This window comes from Ciona robusta, chromosome 2 (assembly GCF_009617815.1).
Source record: "Ciona robusta chromosome 2, ASM961781v2".
Classification (NCBI taxonomy): Eukaryota; Metazoa; Chordata; class Ascidiacea; order Phlebobranchia; family Cionidae; genus Ciona; species Ciona robusta.
In genome coordinates, this window is record NC_143236.1 from 4510473 (window position 1) to 4532729 (window position 22257).

At 34.5% G+C, this 22257-nt stretch overlaps 5 protein-coding genes and 1 long non-coding RNA gene across 6 annotated transcripts; 4 read left to right on the top strand and 2 right to left on the bottom strand.

Annotated features, from left to right (window-relative positions):
* The first annotated feature begins 834 nt into the window (after positions 1-834).
* LOC149740370 (coelenterazine h 2-monooxygenase-like) lies at positions 835-3509 on the top strand. Its single transcript, XM_089871762.1, has 5 exons — positions 835-1004; positions 1648-1868; positions 2094-2265; positions 2520-2690; positions 3056-3509. The coding sequence occupies exons 1-5, from the start codon at positions 842-844 to the stop codon at positions 3295-3297; spliced, it is 969 nt and encodes a 322-aa protein (XP_089727888.1). The 5' UTR covers positions 835-841; the 3' UTR covers positions 3298-3509.
* Positions 1650-3245, bottom strand: LOC149740371 (uncharacterized). Its single transcript, XR_016384361.1, has 3 exons — positions 3108-3245; positions 2046-2675; positions 1650-1791 (listed from the first exon to the last, which is right to left on the bottom strand). It is a non-coding gene; the product is annotated as an uncharacterized LOC149740371 (long non-coding RNA).
* Positions 3510-4543: 1034 nt separating the features above from the next.
* Positions 4544-7875, top strand: LOC149740372 (protein FAM47E-like). Its single transcript, XM_089871743.1, has 10 exons — positions 4544-4749; positions 5048-5204; positions 5514-5596; positions 5833-5989; positions 6161-6285; positions 6429-6482; positions 6597-6726; positions 6847-7089; positions 7154-7362; positions 7482-7875. The coding sequence occupies exons 1-10, from the start codon at positions 4679-4681 to the stop codon at positions 7672-7674; spliced, it is 1422 nt and encodes a 473-aa protein (XP_089727869.1). The 5' UTR covers positions 4544-4678; the 3' UTR covers positions 7675-7875.
* A 24-nt stretch (positions 7876-7899) lies between these two features.
* LOC149740373 (uncharacterized) lies at positions 7900-9314 on the top strand. The gene is made up of 4 exons (XM_089871777.1): positions 7900-8090; positions 8393-8554; positions 8638-8754; positions 8816-9314. Exons 1-4 carry the CDS (start codon positions 8051-8053, stop codon positions 8881-8883), a joined length of 387 nt encoding a protein of 128 aa, XP_089727903.1. The 5' UTR covers positions 7900-8050; the 3' UTR covers positions 8884-9314.
* Positions 9249-10162, bottom strand: LOC149740374 (short coiled-coil protein B-like). Its single transcript, XM_089871778.1, has 2 exons — positions 9906-10162; positions 9249-9737 (listed from the first exon to the last, which is right to left on the bottom strand). Exons 1-2 carry the CDS (start codon positions 10036-10038, stop codon positions 9508-9510), a joined length of 363 nt encoding a protein of 120 aa, XP_089727904.1. The 5' UTR covers positions 10039-10162; the 3' UTR covers positions 9249-9507.
* A 213-nt stretch (positions 10163-10375) lies between these two features.
* LOC149740375 (uncharacterized) lies at positions 10376-22240 on the top strand. Its single transcript, XM_089871703.1, has 20 exons — positions 10376-11125; positions 11443-11522; positions 11581-11847; positions 11912-12910; positions 13702-13801; positions 13862-13970; positions 14031-14138; positions 14606-14719; positions 15191-15275; positions 15736-15839; positions 16758-16907; positions 17099-18790; positions 18983-19086; positions 19461-19533; positions 19940-20034; positions 20389-20458; positions 20563-20674; positions 20770-20861; positions 21167-21235; positions 22040-22240. Exons 1-20 carry the CDS (start codon positions 10749-10751, stop codon positions 22097-22099), a joined length of 4860 nt encoding a protein of 1619 aa, XP_089727829.1. The 5' UTR covers positions 10376-10748; the 3' UTR covers positions 22100-22240.
* The last annotated feature ends 17 nt before the right edge of the window (positions 22241-22257 follow it).

The following is a 22257-nucleotide window of genomic DNA, read 5'->3' on the forward strand; positions in this document are numbered from 1 at the left end:
TTTTGTGTTTCTCTCAGATAACTCCTAGTTTAAAAGGTTTAACGTCGGAAACTCTTTAGTCAGCAACAAATCTTATTTACAATAGGGCATTATACCACATTACAGCGCCATTATCTTTTAGTTGTTGTCCGTGGCGTAAGCGATTGATTTCCAACAAAAGAATGGGATTCCGGAACGACGATAAATTATAGCGTGCGCGTAAAACAATGGGGAATTAAACAAGTAACGAAGCGGAAACATTCCCACGATAAAGTCAATGATACGCGCAAAGATGAATCGAGATTGGATAGCGGAAAGCGTTGTCAAAGCGTGCTAGGAGACACAGAAATACTTTACACGATGTGATTCGTCCTTTTACTGTTTAAAAATTCCTTCCGTGTTACCACCGCTTTAATGTTTTACATTTAATAGTTTTAGTTCTCGCATCAATGTATTATTTTACCATAGATACCTTACAAGGTATCTATGGTTTTACCGCGTATGTGTTCTAACAAGCGACATGTCTGCGGTGATTCCCCTACCACTTTAATTGCAAAAACTTTTGTTTGTTTTTCTTTGCGGCAATGCGTTTCTGCTCGATAGTGGATTGTTTATAATAAATATTAGTTATAAAAGACTCCCGCATCATATTGTTCTATACCAAAATTGCTTGTTTAAACCGTTAACTTCAATCTTACACATAATGACTAGCCAGTTAACAAATAATCTCGGTCGTTGTAACACCATTTTCCCCAAATTCTTCAATCAAGTTAACATCATGTAAAGTTTTGTGACTTTAATCTTTAGTTGTTTCGTTAGCTTATCTTTGTTCTTCGGTTGCATATGTTGCACATTTACTAGAATGAAAAGCTTTATTTCTCCAATGACGGCCCGTGGACGACTGACTCGCATTCTCGGCCATATCAGAATTGCATTGAACACAACTGCTTCAAGAAACATGTCAGCAAAATATAACCAAGTTGATGTTAATGGTGCAACCATGAACTATGTTGATACCGGTCCTGGTATGTATTGTTGTTCTCGTTTTATTTTTGTGTCTAATTATTGTTGCCATTTTTGGTGCCGTGGCACAGTGGTAAGCGCGCCTGTTTCTAACCTAGCTAGAGGTAATGGGTTCAAGGCTCGTCGCAGCTACTATTGTGGGCGTATGTGTTCTTGAGCAAGACATGGACACCTAACGGCAATTGCTCCAACCCTGCAACCCAGTGGTTTTTAATTGGTTGTCCAAATTATCAGCCAAACATAAAAAACAAAAGAATAATCTCCCACAAAGTAACATACTTGGTAACTCGTAAGCTGGCACGAGGTCTGTTGTTTTTCGGTCATGTCAGGATAAAGTAAGTTACACTTATTCATTCTTTCATCCATTATGCATTTAGGAGTTTGCGCACAATTTTTTGGTCAGATTAGTGGTGTCTATTTCCGACAAAAGATATCACATATTATATTTTGGGGAAAAATAACATTTTATAGTAATGAAGTTATAAAAGTTTGACAGTTTTGCTCATATAATTCTATGTGTGCATATTGACAACGGGTCCCAGCCAAAAAAAATGACGCAAAGACAATAATTACATAACCTACGGCAACCTTCCCATTGTAATAAAGTTATAGAAAGAAAATATTTAATTTTTGCCAATGTTTAAGGAAAGCACAAAGAAGAAGCTGTGATCTTCCTTCATGGAAATCCCACATCCTCTTATCTGTGGAGGAACGTCATTCCCCACGTGGAGGACCTTGCAAGATGCCTTGCTCCTGATCTTATGGGGATGGGAAAGTCATCCAAGATACCTGGGATAAAATACACGTTCATGGAGCATTATTCCTACCTCTCGAAGTGGTTCGATTCAGTTGATCTTCCACAAAAGGTTTTGAATCAAACAGTTATATACTTTTGTACAATGAATTTAATTATTTAATTATAATTTGGTTAGAATGTTTTAAAATAATGATCATTTATGTGGAATGCCTAATAATCAGCATTAAATGAATAATTCCCCATTTCCCCTCTTTTTAATAAAGTTTTACATGCAAAAATTATTTACTGTATATTCTCTGTGCATCTGAATCACTGTAAGTGGTTAAATTTCCAGGTTAATCTTGTGGTTCATGACTGGGGTTCAGGGTTAGGCTTCCACTGGGCGAATGAACATCAGGATCGTGTGAAGTCAATCTCATACATGGAGAGCCTTGTTGCACCTTTATCTTGGGATAGCTTTCCAGGCAAGGCACGGGATATTTTTCAGGCCTTACGATCCCCAGCTGGTATGTCAAATTAATTGTAGCAGTGTTATGTATATCATATATATGTATGTTGTTTAAAGATTCTTTGAATTTTTTTTGTCAAGGTATTTGTTTGGTTTAAGTAACTTCCTACAATGCCATTGTTCATTAAGAAACAACCAGCCATGTTCTAGTACTGTGCAAATGTGTTTCTGATATAACAACACATAACTGCAGCAATACCTTTATAAACCATTGGTTAAACAACATTCTCTAAATTAGGTTGTTGCATTTAGGTAAAAAAATGGTTTTAGAAAAGAACCTATTTGTTAAGCTACTTCTGCCTAGGAGTATCACTCGACAGCTAACAGATGAAGAGATGGCAGTTTATTTGGAACCTTTTCAAACTGAAGAACATAGACTTCCAACCCTGACCTGGCCCAGGGAAATTCCTATTAAAAATGATGGTAAGATGTTTAATAGTTTTCCTATAGTATACAGAGTATACGCATATTCTATAATTGTAAAATATCTCTTTTGGTCAGGTATTAGCCTACTATTGTTTCAAAACTTTCAACATTAGGTAGTCTTTATCTTTATTTGGGTGATTTACTAAATTCACTGTGATACTAAATTGCAAGAAAACTGTTTTAACTTATTCTTTGTAATAAAGGTGATTGGCATACAATGTTAAAACATTGATACATTTATAAATCAATTAGCTCTTTTTTTGTATTTCAGTGTGTGTTATTTAAAATAAAATTACTTTTAGATATAAAGTTGATAGCCAAAACGTGTCAGTCCCTAAGCCTAACTGCTTACATTTATTCAGGCCCAGAAAATATGATTGAAATTGCCAAAAATTACAACAAATATTTATCAACCTCTAAAAGTCTTCCGAAACTTTTTGTGAACGCTGATCCTGGGTTCTTCTCAAGCTGGATGAAACAGAAAGTGCAGGATTGGCCGAATCAACAAGAAGTAACAGTTTCTGGTCTCCATTTTCTTCAGGAAGATTCACCTGATGTTATTGGAAAGGAGATACGATCCTTTCTTGAAAAGAGTGTTTTTTAAAACTATGCAATATTTTTATTTTTTAAATATGTTTTATCAAATACAGGGTTTAACCCTTTAGTTGATAATCTTGTTTAAATTGCTATATTACTACATTGTGTTTAGATTAATTTCTTCACATATTTTGTTGCTTGTGACTAGATAATTTTACCATTTTCTCATTCATTTTTTTAACTTTTCAGTACTATAAATAAAGTTATTATTTACTGCAATGAGTTATTGTTGTTTCTCGTTGACGAAAATCAGGCACTGGTTGAATTATAATTTGGTTTATTACATTCAGTTACTAGCTTTTTAACCACAGCCCAAATCAACATTTTAACCATTCTGTGAGTGCCTAAGACTATCTTGCTTCTTCTTTAAAATAATTCTTTGGCGGATCACCAGGTATTGAGTAAGAAAATGGCAAAATGTCCAATATATTTAGGTATAAATATTAACGAGCGAGAAGACCGCCGGCCTACATTAACTTGGCCACGCGAAATTCCAATCATACAAAACGGTAACATTGGAATTGGCAATGTTTGTGTCTTGCAAAATTTTGTTGGAGGTAGAAATATATCTATTATTGCTTTAACAGGCGATATTTGTTTTACCTTTTTGAGTATAAACGAAAGATTGTGGTTTTAAACTCTTTGAATAAACTATACACTTTACGTTTACCCAAAATCTATATTTTTTTGCTGCATCCTGTATGAATGTAGAATATATATGGGGGCCCAACCTGGTCAAAATACAACACGAATAAATCGCATTTAACGTAATAAGTTGTATTATTTTTATATCACAAGTTGTATTATTTTTGGATCTTAGTCTTACAAAAATATAATTTTACGTTACAACTTCAATTAATTTTACGTTACGACTTGAATTAATTTTACGCTACGACTTGAATTATTTTTACGTTACGACTTGAATTAATTTTACGTTACGACTTGAATTATTTTTACATTACGACTTGAATTATTTTTACATTACGACTTGAATTATTTTTACGTTACGACTTGAATTATTTTTACTTTACGACTTGAATTATTTTTATATCCGGTAAAATCACTCATGCGTTTGTGTTATTGTTTCTGTATATATATGAGGGAGAATTGTTTCCAACATTAATATACAGAAATAGATTAACCAGCAGCATTTGACGTATTGGGAATTATCGAAAAAAGTATATTTACCTTTTTTGGGGGGATTTTTAACAAGTAATTTCTATGGATTTTGCTTAACACTAGCGGCGCAAAACACTTATTCCCATGGCGACCAATGGAGCGCGATTTTTTTTGTTATTGAACCTTGTTGTTAACATTATTTTTTTGTTACTTTCGTGCTGTATTGAGTCACCAGACTAGTTTGTATACAGTTAAATATAGTAATTTTTATGGCGCAAAATAAATACGATCTTCTACTGGTGCCGAATTCACCCAACAAAACTATTCGACAACAGCCTTGGTAAGATATTTTCTATAAAATTTCAATAGTATTCCAACGCTATAAGGTGTAAATTAATAATAAGTAAATAAAATAGTAGTGTTACCTTTGCTCTATGGAACTTTTCACATCACCAACAGTAATTCCAAACATAATTGAATGAATAAATGTAACTTTTATCCTTACGTGGCCACAAAAATAGCCACGACGGGCCTTCAACCAATAACCTCTGGGTTAGAGGCAGACGCACTAACCACTTGGCAAGGGCGCCAGAATTTCTCTACAAATAACAAGTAAAAACAAACGATAAATAACACAGGTACAAAGAACGATTAAGGACAAAATACATCAAACAACGTTCAAAAAAAGAAGGATCAGAGAGTCTTGTTGGTAGAAACTGGATCTTACTCCGCAGTGGAATTGATGACTTCAGAGATGGTTTGCCCCCTGAGTTTGATGGGAAATTCTTTGTGGAGGTAAAAGGAGAATTTTTGATAGTTATTGTAAATTGTATCGAGTTAGGATAGAATTATTGATTTTTAATAAATTTGCTGGGTTAATGAGCAACTAAAAAAATAATTTAAACTGTCCTATGCTGTTTTTGCTTGGAAGAAATAATTCCTACTGACCTACTATATTTGTTTTAATATGTATGTATGATTTTGCCTACTTGATTCCAAACCCTAAAACATTGTAAGATCCTTGTTTTATTTTCGTTGTTGTACATTATGTCAGATTCGTATTATGAAGTAACATAACACTTATATTACATATTTGTAATGCAGGGTTCCAAAGGGATTTCTCCAGTGATCAGTCATAGTAAGGATACGTTATCCAGTCGATTACGAAGAAATAATGTCAAAGCAAGGTAAAGTAGATAAAATATAACTGTTAACTTAATTTTAAAAGTCACTCTGTTTGTGTTCATAGCTAATTTAGAGTGCAGTACTAAATAATAAAGCTAATTATTCTTTCCTGCATGCTTTACTGTTGGTAAATAAAATTTTGGTAAAAATATTGAATGGTCAAGTGGTAGTACTATTTATTTTAGTGTTTTTTTTATGCATAATTATTTGTATATGAATCTACTTTTAATGTACCCAGGCGACCACGTCCATCACTCACTAAGTCTCAAGCTTGCTTGGATAAAAGCTTACCACTCCAACAAAAGCGTAGAGATCATATTAATGAGGTTGAATACGGACTTACACAGCACCCACTTGCTCTTTACCCCCACCTTGAGGAAGGCATGTCTCCTGAAGTAAGCTATAAGTGACCATTGAATTACTACCCATTTTAAAGATATTTTAAAGATAAAAAGATAATTTAAAGATATTTTATAAGTATAAAATATTTTAAAGATATTCTAGATATATAAAACTGCAGTTTGTATTGCTAATGTTTAAATTCATTTTGATTCTATACTTCTCAGTTGTTTGAAGAAATTGTTGATCTTCTTGATCCGGCAATGAATCCTGACCTTGACAGTGAAGAGGAAGATGAGTTCATAGAAGAAGGAAGAAAGACAACAACTGGAACCGATGCTAGTTTTGCCAGGTATGATTATTTAGTGGTTAAATTGCATATTCTTTACATTGGCTGAATAAAAATCTTCAGTTAAATAATGATTTATTATAATGCATGTGATTATATGAACTAGGAATGTACTGGGTTTTTGACTGGTTCATTTATATTTACAGATCAAACATACTTGAAGCAAGCCAGGAGTTATCAAGCATTGAAAGTCTGAAAAGGTAAGGAATTTAGTATTCCAAATTTGGTAATGTGAAGAGTATTTTCACTTTTAAAAAATTCCTCTTTTAAGAGTTATAATTAGAAAAACTGATGTGTTCTTTGACTTAATGCAGTTTGATCGATGAATCTAAGCCTCGGAATCCGTACAAATGGATTCTGAGGAAAGATACGCTTCAAAAGGATGAAAAGAAGGGGATAAAGAAGCGGCCAACCTCTCCGTCACAAGATGAGCATATCAAAAAGGTGATGAGTGATATTACCTGATTTTATCACTATCTTAGTAGTGTTTTACACCATTCAGAATAGAATGATTCTATAATAGTGTCTCATATCTTTACTTTCTAATGATGGTTATTTGTTTAGGTGACAAAGGAATTTTGTGATTGGGTAACTGATTTAGGGGGGGAGAGCAATAATGTGGAGGAATCAACCATCATGAGTTTGTTTGCTAGTGGCTATGAGACGAAACCTGCACTCTCCGTTCCTATCCATGTGGTTGAGCTATCAAGTGTTCCTGCAGAACTGCGAGAGTCAGCAGGGTTGTCTCCAAGAGGATCGGCAAAGAAGAGTTATCCTTCTTCAGCTACTCCAACTGCTACAGTTACAGTATGTTAAAATTATGAATTGATAAATTTTAAAAATTTACATTATTATAAACTTAAACAAACAGAACACAGTGCAACCTGAGTATGAGCCGAGTTGGGTCAAGATAAAATATGGAGCTTGGTATCTTGAACCAAAGACATGGCGAGTTAGAGCTGAAGATGAAGTTCTGGAAGATCCGGAAGAAGTTGCAAAGCGAGAGATGAGTGAATCAAAGCAAAAGAGCACGGAGATGGATAATCAACTTGCACCATTGCACGGGGCAAGAGCATTTAGGTTGTTTGAATGTTTTGCAACATATAAAAAATTAAAAATTTTACATGAAATGAATTAACAGGACTAGTTATGTTTTTTGTAAAAGTTGTTGGTGAATTAATCATGAGTTTACTGTGTAGGACTTTTCTTGAAAAAAACAACCGAAGGAAGCCGGAGTTCATGAACAAAGTTTCTGACTTGCAAGATGAAGAAGATGACAGGAATGATGTCACGCAGCCAAACAAATATGAACGAACATCAACGAGAGGGACAACTCGTGCTTACTCTGGCATAACTTCACGTTCCATTGCGTCGTCGATCGGAAACAGATGACGAAAATGCTCCGTTTTTATATTCTATTTTTTTAACATTTACACTTGAAATGTCTGCACAGTAGAAGATTTGCAAATATGTGTTTTATGATTGTAGAAGTATATAGCGTTAATGAGTTTTTCTGCTAACGCTATTGAACTGCCAAATTGAGAAGAAAATGATATTTACGGTAAAGATCATTAATAAAGGTTTTGTACCTCGCGCCGTGAGGCTGGGATTACCACAAGCTGCGACCACAGGTCTGTCGCGGGTTGTGAACAAAGCCATGTATTGTGACGTACATAATCCTGCCAAAGGCGTTCGCAACGGCAACGCTACGCAGAACGAACAAACAGTTTAACCTTTGGAAATCAAGAACATTATTTCAAATGATAGTATGAAGGTTGCGTTTGTGGTTTTATCTCTACTCGTCATTGGTAAGTCTTAACTTATATTTCTTATATATTAAAGTTTATTTACCGTGTTATACAACGTTGTAGGGATGTTCATTTTTAAACGTATCGATTAACAATTGCCTTGGGTTTTAAACTGCATGTCCAAAGTAGTGTTTCTGTATATAGTGAAGCCTGAAACTGTTTGTCATGAGGTATCTCTTTCATTAACTTTCAACTGCACCTTAGGTAGCTAGACTTTACCAATAACACCTTGTTTTCTCTTTCTTATGTAGAATTGTACAAATATACAACGTATGAATAATTAAACTAGTACTTATTGTCAGGTGCATACTGCCAGTCTACCAGTCCAAGACCATCAAATTGTGTAAGAAAAGTCTGGAGAGGATGCAATGTGCGCACGAATGGAAAATGTGCTTGTAAAAAGAAATCAGCATGCATCAATCCTTTTGTATATAGGACAAAACGGACGTGCAGACGATTAAACAGTAATTTTGTGTTTTTGTTTCATAAATAGTATGAAGGGGAAGGGGAGAATTAAAAAATATTAATCAATAACTTTGATTTGCAGGAAATATTTGCAGAACTCACCCCTGCCAAAATCATGGGTACTGTCAACCAATGCAAGGGCGACAGTTTAAATGTCAATGCTTTGGTACAGGGTTTTACGGAAAGAACTGTGAGACAGGTTTGTAATAGCAATTTTATTTGTAATGATCTTATAACTTAATTTCATATTTACTTTAAAGCTTGCCCAGAACGGAATCCACATGACTCCCAGTTGTGGAAGTTTCCTCAAGAATGTATTTCTGTGTGAATCATGAAATTTCTGGCAGTTGCTGCCTATATTATGCTTTGCATGCAATGAGCTGTTAAATAGGTTTTGCACTTTCAGCTTTACTTGTACCTTTTGATTTAAACTGTTTCTTTTGATTTAAACTGTTTATTACTCTAACTCCAATGGAGTGATAAAGAGTAAATAGTAACTGTATTTATTTTACAGTTTTTGTATTATATATATTATGCTTCATAAGTAAAATAAAATTTCAAGACAAAACAACATGCTAAATGATTTGGCAATATCAATTATAAGTGATTACAACGTACAGTTTTAAGTGTGCTTTGCTAAAAAATATACTATGAGTTGAAACAGAAACCACATATCTAAAGATAACCACAAGATGAAATTTTTTTTCTTCATGTCATTGCATTTGTTAATCACAAGAATAAAATCAAGTACACATTGTGCATGGCAACAAAAGCAAGTCTGTGCAGTTTGGACTAGATAATTTTACAGTACAAATTATCTACACCATATTAAGAAAAAAAGTGATTACAATTTTTGGTACAGTATAAGAGAGTGGTATAGAATGATAAACATGGCTTAACACTAACCACTACATTTAAAAACAACAACAAATGAAATATTTTTTTAAAGCAATTATTTTGTCCGCCCTTTAGATTTTGTGCTTGATTGTTGAAACACTGAAGAGCTTGACATTAAGTTATCAATGTATTTTCCTAAAACTTCATTTTCTGACTTGAGTTTAATATTTTCTTCCTTTACTGAATCAACACGTTGGGATAGATCTTCAAGGGTGTTTTGCAACTGAAGAATTTCACCAATTACTCTCGCCTTTTCAGCGACTTCATCAGGACTGTCATCTTTGTCTAAGAAGCATACCATTTATATGTGTTGTGTAGGTTACAGTAGTAACAGTAATACAGTATATAGGCCTCCCTGTTTTATTAACAGTCTTAAAAATAATTTTATGAGAATCGATTAGACTCATTATTATAAATAGTCTACTTTGTTATTTTTGCTGATAGTAAACAAACCTTGGTTTCTCATATTTCTAGTAGGTTGTACGTCTTGTTGCTCAAACAGCACATTTTCCTCTCCCTCACTAGATGATCCACTGTTCAATGATACAGTATACAACATTTCCTCAATGTTTATTTTATCATCCATGTTTAACTTATTGTGTGCCTAATACTGTACAAAGTGCCAACACAGCAGTCATATTGGATATCAACCAAATAAAATCAATGTAAACATCTAGGGAACTACACACATATTTACTCGATGAGTTCACATGCTCCTTTGTTTCGATTAGAAGCCCAACGCACAGACAAACACAAAGCACTTTAGTACAGAGAGCGAACCACTCCCCAAAACCATAGTTTAACATTGTTAAAGCAGCTTAAAAAGCAAATCTAAGAAAAAACGTACATTTTTAATTTTTAGAGGATGCTATATCTGAAACACAAAATGTTATATATTTCTATACGTTAAAAAATTTTTCATTGTCCCCGCAACGAAGCGGGAAGAATGCGCGCCATTGACACGATGGAAGCACGTGGTAAGTTTCAGACAAAATTTCATTTAAAATTTGGTGGAGTTATGTAGTCGTTTACCAAGTTTGGATTACGATATTTTAATGTTTTATATGCGCTTAAATGTATAAAGTTAATTTACAGACAGCGTGAATTTGTGTAAACGTCGTGGAAGCATATACAACACAGTATGTATTTAGTCATCCCTGCGGCTTGCCTTCGCAGGTTCTATTTAGGTACAGTTTACGAAAAGCTCGTGCAAACTGAAAATAATGTTGTGAGGCAAAGTAGTTTTTCTCATTTCATTGATAAAATTAAAATACAAGATTTCGAAGTTTGTATGACATGTTAAATTCAAACAAAAAATATACTGCAAAAAGAAGTAAATACACACTGGACACTAATGACCAGAGGACGTCTTTGCAACTTAGCTTGGACTGTTTGAAGCGATCGTGTAAAGTACTTATAGAAGATGTTGGACGCAAACTCAATGGCAACACTTCAATAAATCTATGTCAGCAGTTTGATTCATTTGAAAGAAAATTAGAGGCAAGCACATCAACAAATTTTTATTCCTTGACTCATAAGCAGCATCGCAGTAAATCAAAAGTAAGGTCATTTCATCGAAAGGATAAAAACAAAGATGGGAAACATAAAGCAAAAAGTAACATAAAAATCTTACCAGAGTTAAAAAACATAAAAAAGGAAAAAGGCATTTTCAGGTAATTCAGCAGCCTTTTTACTTATCTTGACATGTTAGATAGGTTGTTGTATGAGCACATTTACATTACATAGAGACTTATTTTAACATAGAATGCAAACCAGCATTAATATCATTTAAATACCAAAGTCAACCACACTTTAAATGGAACTTGCATGATCAAGTTAAACTTTATCAACCAAACAAAAATTAGAAAAATGCTTTCAAGTATATACATATATATATATGTAATGCAAAATCATGTACATTTTAACCCAGCTACAAAATTGTTAACTTTATATTATCAAACTCAATAGCTTGTATCTTATTTATTTACAGCCATGCTGTCTTTAATGAGACACATGATAGGAATTTTCAAAATGCATCTCTAGGTGTACAAAGTGAAAAAAAGAACACAGGCAAGCTTTTATTTTAGCTTTTTAGTAGAACGGACTTTGATTACACATTTTATTACAGGTTCTTCGAAGGACACAAAACTATCTGAACAGTGCTTAGATGCTGATCAAGCTGTTTTCTCCAGTAAAGCACTTGATGCTTTACTTGATAATGAAGTTGAAAGTCTTCAACAGTCTTTTATATCTGAACTGGCTGATGCACAATCAGATGTGTCAAAAATTAAGTATGTCACTCCAACCAGTCAGTGTAGCTATGTGAAAACATTGGAATCAGCACTTCAGCGCAAAAGTAAAACACCCTCAATGTCCACTTCAAAAGAAAATGATGGTTTGTTGCATCTGAAAGTTTACCATTAGTTTTTAATTTATTAAATTACAATTATTCATTTTAGTCAAAAGTTCTTCAAATGATGATCAAAGTAAAAGACGATCTAACCTATCTAAAGATCAATCTCATAGCCTTGTATTAAAGCCTACATTTAACTTATCAAGGGCTAGAAAGTCTTTGGAACATGTACATCATCGGTATAAGAGCCTTGAATTAAAAGGCATACCACATTCCAAAAGACAATTGAGCCCATCTAAAGTTCAATCAAGAAATGTACAACGTAACAAAGCCTTAAAAAAGAAACTTTTAAATCTTGGGTTGGAGAGAAAGAACAAACTTAAAAATCAGAAGGTGTTACAGGCACCAAAGGGAAATAGATTAAGTTGCAGAGAGATAAAAAAGTCGAAGTGCAAACAACAATTCTCAGAAACTTTTGTTCAACCCGTATCCGCAACTCAAGCACAGTTTTCGATGACAGCACTGCATTTACTTTCAAGATGGAATAAGTTGGAAAAAGATTATTCGCCATCCTATGGGGCTATTGAAGAAGTTTCAACAGAATTTCAAGTAAATAGTATTCTGCAAGAGATGACAAAGAGGAATTTGAGAAAGCGTAAGCACATGTCTTCCCTTGAAGAGGTTTCTTCGAAAAAGAAGAAAAAGCTGAGGGTGTCGGTTAAACCAAGAACTAACAGATTTCTAATGAAGATCTCTGGAACATTAAGTGAGCATGCTGTCGGTGCTGTCAAACTAGATATTCTTGGAAAAGAAGTCTCTGCATCTCCGAAGAAGGACAGCCAATCTCTTAAGGTAGAGGACCTTATCTTGGATCTCGAGGAACTTCCTCACATTGAAAACGCTGACTTTGCTGAGGAAGTAGATGTGGCCTCTGTATCAGATGAAACTTCAAATTCATGTTTGCTGAACTTTCCTTGGGAAGTTTGTGAAAATGAAGAGGTTCCATTGCATATAGAGAGCGAAATACAAATTGAGAATAAGGAATGTCCAACGCTAGGTCCTCCATCCCTGTTTGATACTTCTTGTTCTACAAAAGCTCATAAAAGTAAGTGCTATAAAGCCTATAATTTGATATTTTTATTATAGAATGAAAAAATTATCTGACGAGATGAGTAAATCAAGTATCAAATTAGCTTACTAAATGTCCATTCATTAGAGCTGTGCTCTCTTGTTGTTATTCATACCTATTTCCACTGTCATGAAAATCTGGTTCCGATCGCCTATTGCGTATGCTTGGATACGGTACCATTTTTATCAAAAATCTATAAATCTAGTTCCGACTATTTGCATATACATGTTTTTGAATAGTTTTTTCTACTCAATGTGAAAATGTATTTTGTTGCCTTTTTTCGTTGTGTTTAGGGTAATGGTCACTGGTCATACACAGGGACGTATCCAGGAATTTAAAAGGGGGGGGGGGGCTTTGTACGTTTTGCCTAGAAAATGGACACATATAAAACGTAACATGCTTGATAAAAACATACCTTGACTGACATAAATAATAACGCACATGATAGAAAGGTGTAAGATTGTTTTTAAATTACAATACTATGTTTTTTACCGAGGATGGGTTCTAATTTTATACAAAAACAACAGAAATATTTTTTAAATTTTGTTTAAAAATGATTAAAAAAAAATTTAAAAGAGCGGGTCCGAACCACCGTGACCTTCTCCCAACCCCTTGTATACGCCCCTGGTCATATATATGTCATAACATTATATTTTAAGTTAAAATACAGCACAAATTTTCTATTAAGAAGATCAATCTTAAAATTACATACAGTAGGCTATTACAGGAACTTCTTAATATGTGTTTTAAACTGAGCCTTTTGACAGTTTCGTATCCTCGCGTAAAGTATAAGAGAAAAGTTGGTTGGAAGAAAAGCTCTGGCAAAATACGAAGTAAAAAAGTTTTACGAAGTTACCGTTTGCACAGGTGATATATTTTTTACCTAGTCAACAAAACAAATGAAAAATTAAAACCAAAAAAATTCAGGTTGAATGCAAAGGTAAGACTTTTTAAGTCTCTCTATTTCTCGGAAGTTCCTGTTTCTCTGGCAAGGCACAAGAAAGTGCCTAAAACAACATCAGTTACAATATGCAAGGTTTGTAAACCTCAAAGAAACAAAAGGAATTGCTATTCTACTTAAAAATTAACTCTGCAGCATAAACTTCAATGGAGAGAAATTAAACTATACAGCGACACAGTTCTTCTTCCGCAAGTTTTTGCAATCACTCCTAACTTAAACTGTCAGTTCTCACCAAAGGAAACGGTATATGTTACAGTTTTTATAAGCTTGTGATATACAAGCTACATATGGAATTCTCTGTTTGTTTTGTAATATTTTTTACATTTAATATGGTGAAACTATTTTTAAAGGTGTCTCTAGTTATATTAAAATATCTTATTTTTGGTGATAAAAGTTAATAATTAAACAATATACTTTGTTGTCTTAATTTAACCATGTTTTTTAATTATTTTGTTCTTTTAATATAGTAGGGTGGGGGAAGATGAGACACCTTTTCGTTCTATTTTCCCGCCCCCATTTGGTAGTAAACAAAGAACATTTAAAGAATTATAAAACTATATCCTTACGACTCCCATAGACCATTGTTAATTGTTCAAAACGAGATCAGGATATTTGGATATTACGTGCTAAAGGTGTCCCATCTTCCCCCACCTACTATAAAATTTCATATGTGTATGGTATAAATATATACCTTTTTTACTAAAACTTAGGTTCCAACATTTGGATGTACTGCTGCAAGGTGTAGAGGGTTTGGAAACAAAACAACAAAAGCAATAAAATCAGCAGATACAACCCACCAGGTAGTTCCACCTACAGAAAAACAGGTGAATATATATTCCCAAAATAGATATATATAATATATATTTTTTTAAATAAAAATAAAGAATGATTTTTATGAAGTTCCGCTTAGGTTTAAATGTAATAGTTTCATACTTTGTATACATTCTTAAATCAAAAGCTTACAAACTTTATGCAAGTGTTAAATAAAACATGAAAAAATGTAGCAAATATCTGTCTTTGACTATACCCCTATTTCACATTGTAAGTTACGAGAATTGCCTGCATTATCTAAACCAGCTAGCCATCCGCAAATATAGCAGTTTGTGTCTTCGGACGTTTTAGAAACATAATTTTTCATTGGCAATCAACGTAAGCAATTATTTGTACCAAATTGGAAGCAGTTTTCACATGCCTAATTGGCTGTGTGACGCCATAAGCTCCATTGTTTCTTATTTCTTTTTCATTTTGTTTCATATAGTATGCTCCAAAGTAGCAAACCCTTTTTTCTCTTGCAGGCTCCATTCCCAATCATGGAGTTTGGATCGTATTCCACCGCATCTGGAATTTCAATTATACAGTTGGTCAACCCACAGAACAACAGTAAGAACTTTCATAGCTTGTATTGTTAAGGGGTTACAACTTATATATAAAAAAAACGTTTATATACCCTACATATGTTCTAATTTGTGGTGAAGTTTTTTTAACATAAATATACATTATACATACTCGGTAAAACTTAATCAGTATAAGATATTTGGACCAAATCTATATTATTTAACCATAAATAAATAAATGAATACATGACACAGATGTCTCAGTATGCGTGGCAATGGCATTCTTTAACATTTTCCTTATTTATGCACCTCATACCTGCTTTGGGGCTACCGCAGATATGACTATATTAAACTTGTAAGCGAATGCCTCTTAAAATTCTTTCCAACAAATAGCTCTAACTTTACCATTCTGCAATTCTTACTCTCTTATCTGTATTGATTTGTTGCATGCTGTTTTACTTTTTAATGCCGCACAAAATATTATATTTCCATTTGTCACATGACAGGTCATAATAAGCTTCATGTGATCAAAGTCATGTCTACATGTGATTGGTCAATTTGTCGAGAAAAGATGATTGAATGTATGATTCAAAGTCATAATGAACTCAGGGTGGGTGCCTTGGTGTAAGAAATATAAATAACTTGTTTTTCTTAAGTTTTCCAGCTATATTAGGCATTTTTTAAGCATTGTTTTTAATTCGGACTTCTATTCTGTATAGGTGAGGTCCTTAATTAAGGCCAAATTTGGCTCATTACCCCAACACCCTTGTATGTCAGAAAGTGACATGCTTCCAATAGCGATGTCCCTATTTATATTAGGGCTCAAGTGTCCCCATTCGGACTTGATCAATTTATTCAGTGCAGCTTTACAGTGTTTGGAAATATTTTATTTGTCTAATTTATGAATATCCTAAATTCACACAACCCAACCATTCTGTAATGTAGGATAAAATTTATCAAAATTTTCCTGCATAAAAACTCATTACACACACCCACTTTTAACCCTACTGTCGGGTACTAAAATTTCACGTCTCTTAATTCAACCATTCTGTAATGTAGGATAAAATTTGTCGAAATTTTCCTGCATGAAAACTCATTACACACACCCACTTTTAACCCTACTGTCGGGTACTAAAATTTCACGTCTCTTAATTCAACCATTCTGTAATGTAGGATAAAATTTGTCGAAATTTTCCTGCATAAAAACTCATTACACACACCCACTTTTAACCCTACTGTCGGGTACTAAAATTTCACGTCTCTCAATTCGTGCGTATACAAAATGCCCCGCTATGCTTCAACAAGCTTTTATTATAATTATACATTTAACTTGAAAGCCACGCGTTTATACTTTTTCTCCACAAAAAATGCTATGATTTCTGGCATTGCAATACAATGAAGCATGACATGATAAACGGTGTCACGTCACACCTGCTGTAATGTAATGGTTTAAGGCCAATAACAACAATAACAAAAAAAAACAATTTGTGACACCTACACTGTATCAACTCTCATTCTTTTCTTTTAGAAAACACAGCGGGGGAAGTACACCTGTACCTCAGTTGATGGGTTTTGTCTGGAAGTTCTACGTGTGCAAGCATTTAAAGTGCTGGGACGTAACATTACTGTACAAGTAAAAAAAGCATTGAATGTCTCACCAACCCAGCAGATTTCACTAGTAAGTTAGGCTTTAACATTGGTGTATAATATACTAGTACCATATGTTTTGCCTATTAATTTAAACCATAAGTATGGCTAACAGTGGGGTAAACAGCAGAACACAGCTCACACAAACAGGTTATGCATAAAATTTTAACAATTCCAGCAAAAGTGGTTTCTAAATATCCAGACATTTTTTTGTCTTTTTAGGTGAAAATATCAAAGGGAGGACACAAAGAACCCAACAACTTTGCCTCCACCGTGATGAATATGCTTGAACTTGATGAGGATCAAAGTGCTCCTTTCCAATCCTTTCTTGGTATCTTCACACTAAAAGATCGCATCACACCAGAGAGTGACAACGAAGTTTATGAAGACATACCACCTGAACCAATTGAAATCACTCCAACTCCACCAAAACCAACTACAAAGCGATTCCAACTTGGTACTTTGGGCTGTTTAAACAAACTAAGCAATGAACCAGTTAAGGAAGACAAATTACCCAAGATGGTTCCTACTGTTCTGTCATCCCGTTCAAAATCTGTGACAGCGAATGATGCAAAATCAAAAAAGGTATCGGTTGTTAAACCTGCAGTGACAACAGAGCTACTGAAATATGTTTCGCAGCCATTTGAGTTACCTAAAGAGGAAGAAAAACCAACTAAATGTTATACATTCACTTCAGCAAGTGAATTGGCAAAGTTTGCTTCTCAAGTTGCATCCCAACACACAGCTCCATCTATTTTTCTCTCAGGTAGTAACATCCCCTTGAATATATTAACATGCCCAAAGCCGATATTGCGTAATATAAAAAAGAAGAATGAGCCACAAGAACCACAGCCAGTTGTACCATCTCATCAAGTACCCACACCTTACATCCAACTTCATCCTTCATCTCATGTCGAGAAAAATATTGTATTGCCAACTGACTTACATGAATCCAGTGTAAAAGAACCCCCCAAAAAACAACCAGAGGCATGCGAGAAAACCAAGAAACCATCAATTAAGAATAAACCATTAACCAAGCTTACCACTGTTTATCCATGCTTCAAGGTCAAACCTGAAAATATTGCTTTAAAAGTTGGTCCTGGTCCTGTTGTCAACACTGCAGCAGATTCTGAATCAAAAACCACACCAACAGGTACTGTTCCGCGGGATGTAGTTTCCAACCCCATACCGTCCTTAATATTTCGCCATGCTTCCAAAGGATTATTTCGGGTAGAGTCAAATTTGAAGGTGCTAAAAGATGAGAAAGCAAAATCCGTCGAGACTGATGTAGCACAACAACAAGTAGCATCTTCTTCTTCGAAAGAAACTGTAATACTGCCTGGCTTATCGGTGCAGCCAGTTTCGGATGTTGTTAAGCCAAAACAAAGACCTTTACTGCCCAAAACCACGGGGCAAACACCACCAGTAGTAGAAAACCAAGCACTGCCTGTTAGTGGACCTGTCAACAAAAACAAAATTGACAGGAACTGCAAAATCCGAGCATCTGTAATCGAAGACACTCGATTAACAAAGAGCGAAAACCATCTGCAGAATGTCTTAAATCAAATGATGAGCAAAGCAATTAAGAATGTTCCCATACCAGACCCACCTCTTCTTAATGGTCCAACATTGATTAAACCAAAAGAAGAAAATCCAGAAGGTTTTGAAGATAAGATCTCAGATGTGACTTCTTTTTCTGCTGTTTCCACGCAAACAAATTTTGATTTAACAGATTTAAATGACAGTTTATCGTGCCATGAGTCAGCAGAACTAAGCGGATCAGATGCATCATCATCATTAACAGATAGGATGAGTGGCATCCGGAAGAATGAAACATTCGATCAGGATCCAGATCAAGTCATCGCTGATGAGAATTACGAACAGGGAAAAATGATCTCTTGGTACACTGGACAGGTATGTTCATAAATACGTCATAAAAGTTTTGTCAGTTTGGGTTGTGTAACATTGAACACTTATATTTTTCAAGACCTAAAGTTACACAGATTTTTAATAAAAAGTTTTGAAATGAGAAATATCAAGCAATGGTATAGTGGTGTTGATGTTGATAAATTTTCTTTTTAGTTTTAACACATGTTATTGTTGTAGATATTGCCAGGGCAAGAGGAAGTTGATATTTGTGGTGAGTTCGACACCGCACTGATTGCAAAGACTTTATTAAAAAGAAGCAAAGAAGTTCACAGCACAAACCTGTATGTGTTTCATTGTTTAGAATATTGCTTGTAAATATGGAACATCACCCTAAAAACAATAGATTTGTTAAAATATTTTAATTAATGCTTTCTTACTAATCATTACTTCTTTTTAATGATCCTGAATGCAACTTGCTTTATCCTTGCGTGGCTGCAAAACGACAGTTGTTATAACATAGGTGTTCTGTTTCATACACCCCGTGCCTGCTTACGAATGTATAATACTTTGTAAATAATTTTTTGGGAAACTTTTTTATTTTTTTATACAAGGCTGGTCCTTTAGACCGCCCATTAGTGACCACTAGTAGGTTAAAACAAATATATGCAACTTTTTGCGATTTTAAATTAAATATATTATTTGTTGTTTTATGCAGAGCAACTTCTTATGTCAATGCGAAGAAAAAAAGGAAAGCTTTGGAAGAAGAGGTTGAAGAAATAAGGGAAGGGGTGAGTGAAAGTGTTACCCATCGTCGCTGTTATGTTTTATTTACATTTATTTGATTGTAAAGTTTTTTAAATTAGTGGCACTCATGAGTATCTTACCAGTTCCGTATTTTTAGTTGAGCTTTTCTTATACCGGGTTTCCTAAAATTTTTCGTATGGGTGATCCCTTAATTTTTAGTGATTGTCATGTTCTGGCGAAACTTCTATAGTTTTATTGTATGTCTAGTTAAATTATATCAAATTAGAATTGGTAACAACGCAGTAAACGATAATCAGTATATTTCAAGAATTTTTAGTTTACAGTAGGATTTATTTGAAACTGCGTGAATGTCTGAAAACTGTAATCATAAGATGTCAAAATTATTTTTGTGTAGTAACCGGAGAGCAGAAAATAATTAGGTATTTATAGTTTCAGAGACTTGTGAGAGATAAACCGGAAAAGGATCTGACAAGATTACTTCACGTTCGGTCAGAAAAAATGAGACGAGCTGCACTAAGAGAGGCGTAAGCATTTATATATTTCGCATCTATAAATACATCATGTATCTACATCATCTAGGGGGTAATGAGTTCAAGGCATCGTCGATTGGGGGCGTATGTTTTCTTAAGCAAGACAGTTACCGGCAATTGCTCCAACCCCGTGGTCACTAATGGGTTGTACAAATTATCAGCCGTACATAAAAAAATAAAAAAAATAAATAATCACCCACAAAGTAACAAACTTCGTAACTCGTAAGCTGGCACGAAGTGTATAAACACCCGTGCTATAACAACTGTCTGTTTCCAGTCTTGCTAGTAAAAAGCAAGTTACATTCGTGCATTCATCATATTAATATTATTGCATTTTGTCTTTTCCAGGGTGCTACGTTTAAGTAACTGTCTGAAGAAACCTCCTCCACAGCCACATGTAAAACAAGTGGTTATTCAGGTAGCCTTCAGCTTTTTTGCACGTTTGTGTGCATGTATGTATTAGGTGCAAACTGGTGCACCTGCTTGCAAGCGGGCAACTTGTTGAAACGTTTTTGTTTCCAGGCGACAAAGCAATGTGTTGCTTTAAAAGAGGAATATGAGAAAAATCAGAAACAGTTGGCATCACTAAAGAAAAAAAATGCGCAGTTGATGGCCATCGTCTTAGAACTGTCAGGTACATATAAGTATGTTAAGGGTCTCCACATATTTTTAATACTGTTAGACTGTCCAACCAATGAAATAGTTTTTGATTTCTCCCACAAATTACAGGACCACCACCTGTTTACAATACTGTTTACAATAATACAATACAAGAGAAGGCAGAGCAAATTTCACCAGTCACAGCAGGCAACAAGCAAATGGTACGACTTCAATATTTCTTTCATTAATTCATTCCTCAAACGTGTAAACAACATGAACGAAGTGGTATCGTCATCATATATAGAAGGGTGATGGAAGATGGGACACCTTTTCATTCTATTTTCCCGTCCCATTTGGTAGTAAACAAAGAAAACGCAAAGAATAAAAAAAAACATATCCTCACGACTACTATAGATCGTTGTTAATTGATTAAAACCAGTCAAGATATTCGGATATCATGACTAAAAGTGTCACATCTTCCCCGCCCTACTATATGTTACAAAATTTCTTTTATTTAAACAACCAGATTGCTTCTGTCGAAGTTTCATCAAGAAGAAAGAAGCAAGTGTTTGTAGAACGTAGGGAGGAACCACAGGTAAAATAATAAAGCGGAGAATATCTCTTTTTGTAAGCCTTGTGGTACAGGCCGTGAGGTATGTCGTTTTCGACACTTTACAACGCGCGTGACTCGATTCGCAAAGAATCACACTTCAAAGGTTTTTTAATAGGCATGTTTGCAATTATATGGTTGGGAGGATAATGTAGAGCCCTAAATGTTATATTATCGAAGGATGTAACGCTGCTGTGGTATTTGTATGATCATTTCATTACCGGTACGAAATTTACATTAGCGTGCATGTGTTCCTAATTAGTTTGGGTGCAGAATTCGTAGCGTTCCGCAACGAAGACTTATTACATGAAGCTTATAACCGGGAAAGTTGATTGATTGCACCAGGTGCATCTATATTGGGTTTCAGTGAAGGACTTTTAAGTCTCAATTATTCATCGATTTCCTGTTTATTCCGCTCCATACCTTCTACTAGCCGCAATAACCCAACGATCAAACGAGGTTGTCGGTCCGCCAAGCTTAAAATTAGTGTAGAAAGAATACCAGCGCCGTTCGTATTTTGCGATGTTTTATCTTGATTTCCGAATTTATATGTGGCGTAAGACATTGGTCAGAAAAAGGCAATCCTAAAACATTTTTGTGTTAACGTCCTCCCCACTATAGCGTCATCTCTATTTTGTTATATAAAAGTGGCCATTTTTTTCAACCCAATACTACGACTTCGGCAACCAAAGCAGAAAGTTATCCAATATACTGGTTGCGGTCTTCATAACGTCTTATAAGTAGTCGCCGAACTCTTACAGGACAAATAATTATTCTGTATTGTTTCAGACCGACCCATCCATAATCACATCAGCCGCAAAGTACTTAGCACGAATATCTGAAGAGTGAAAATCGTATGTATTTTATCGCTAGTTTGTTTAGTTTATCATGAATTTAAACTACGTTTCACTCGCCGTTGATTTTATGATCGCATGATGAAAATATAGTCGTCAAAAATTTTTCATGTGAAAAAATATATGTTACGAAATACGAATGAGTTACTACAA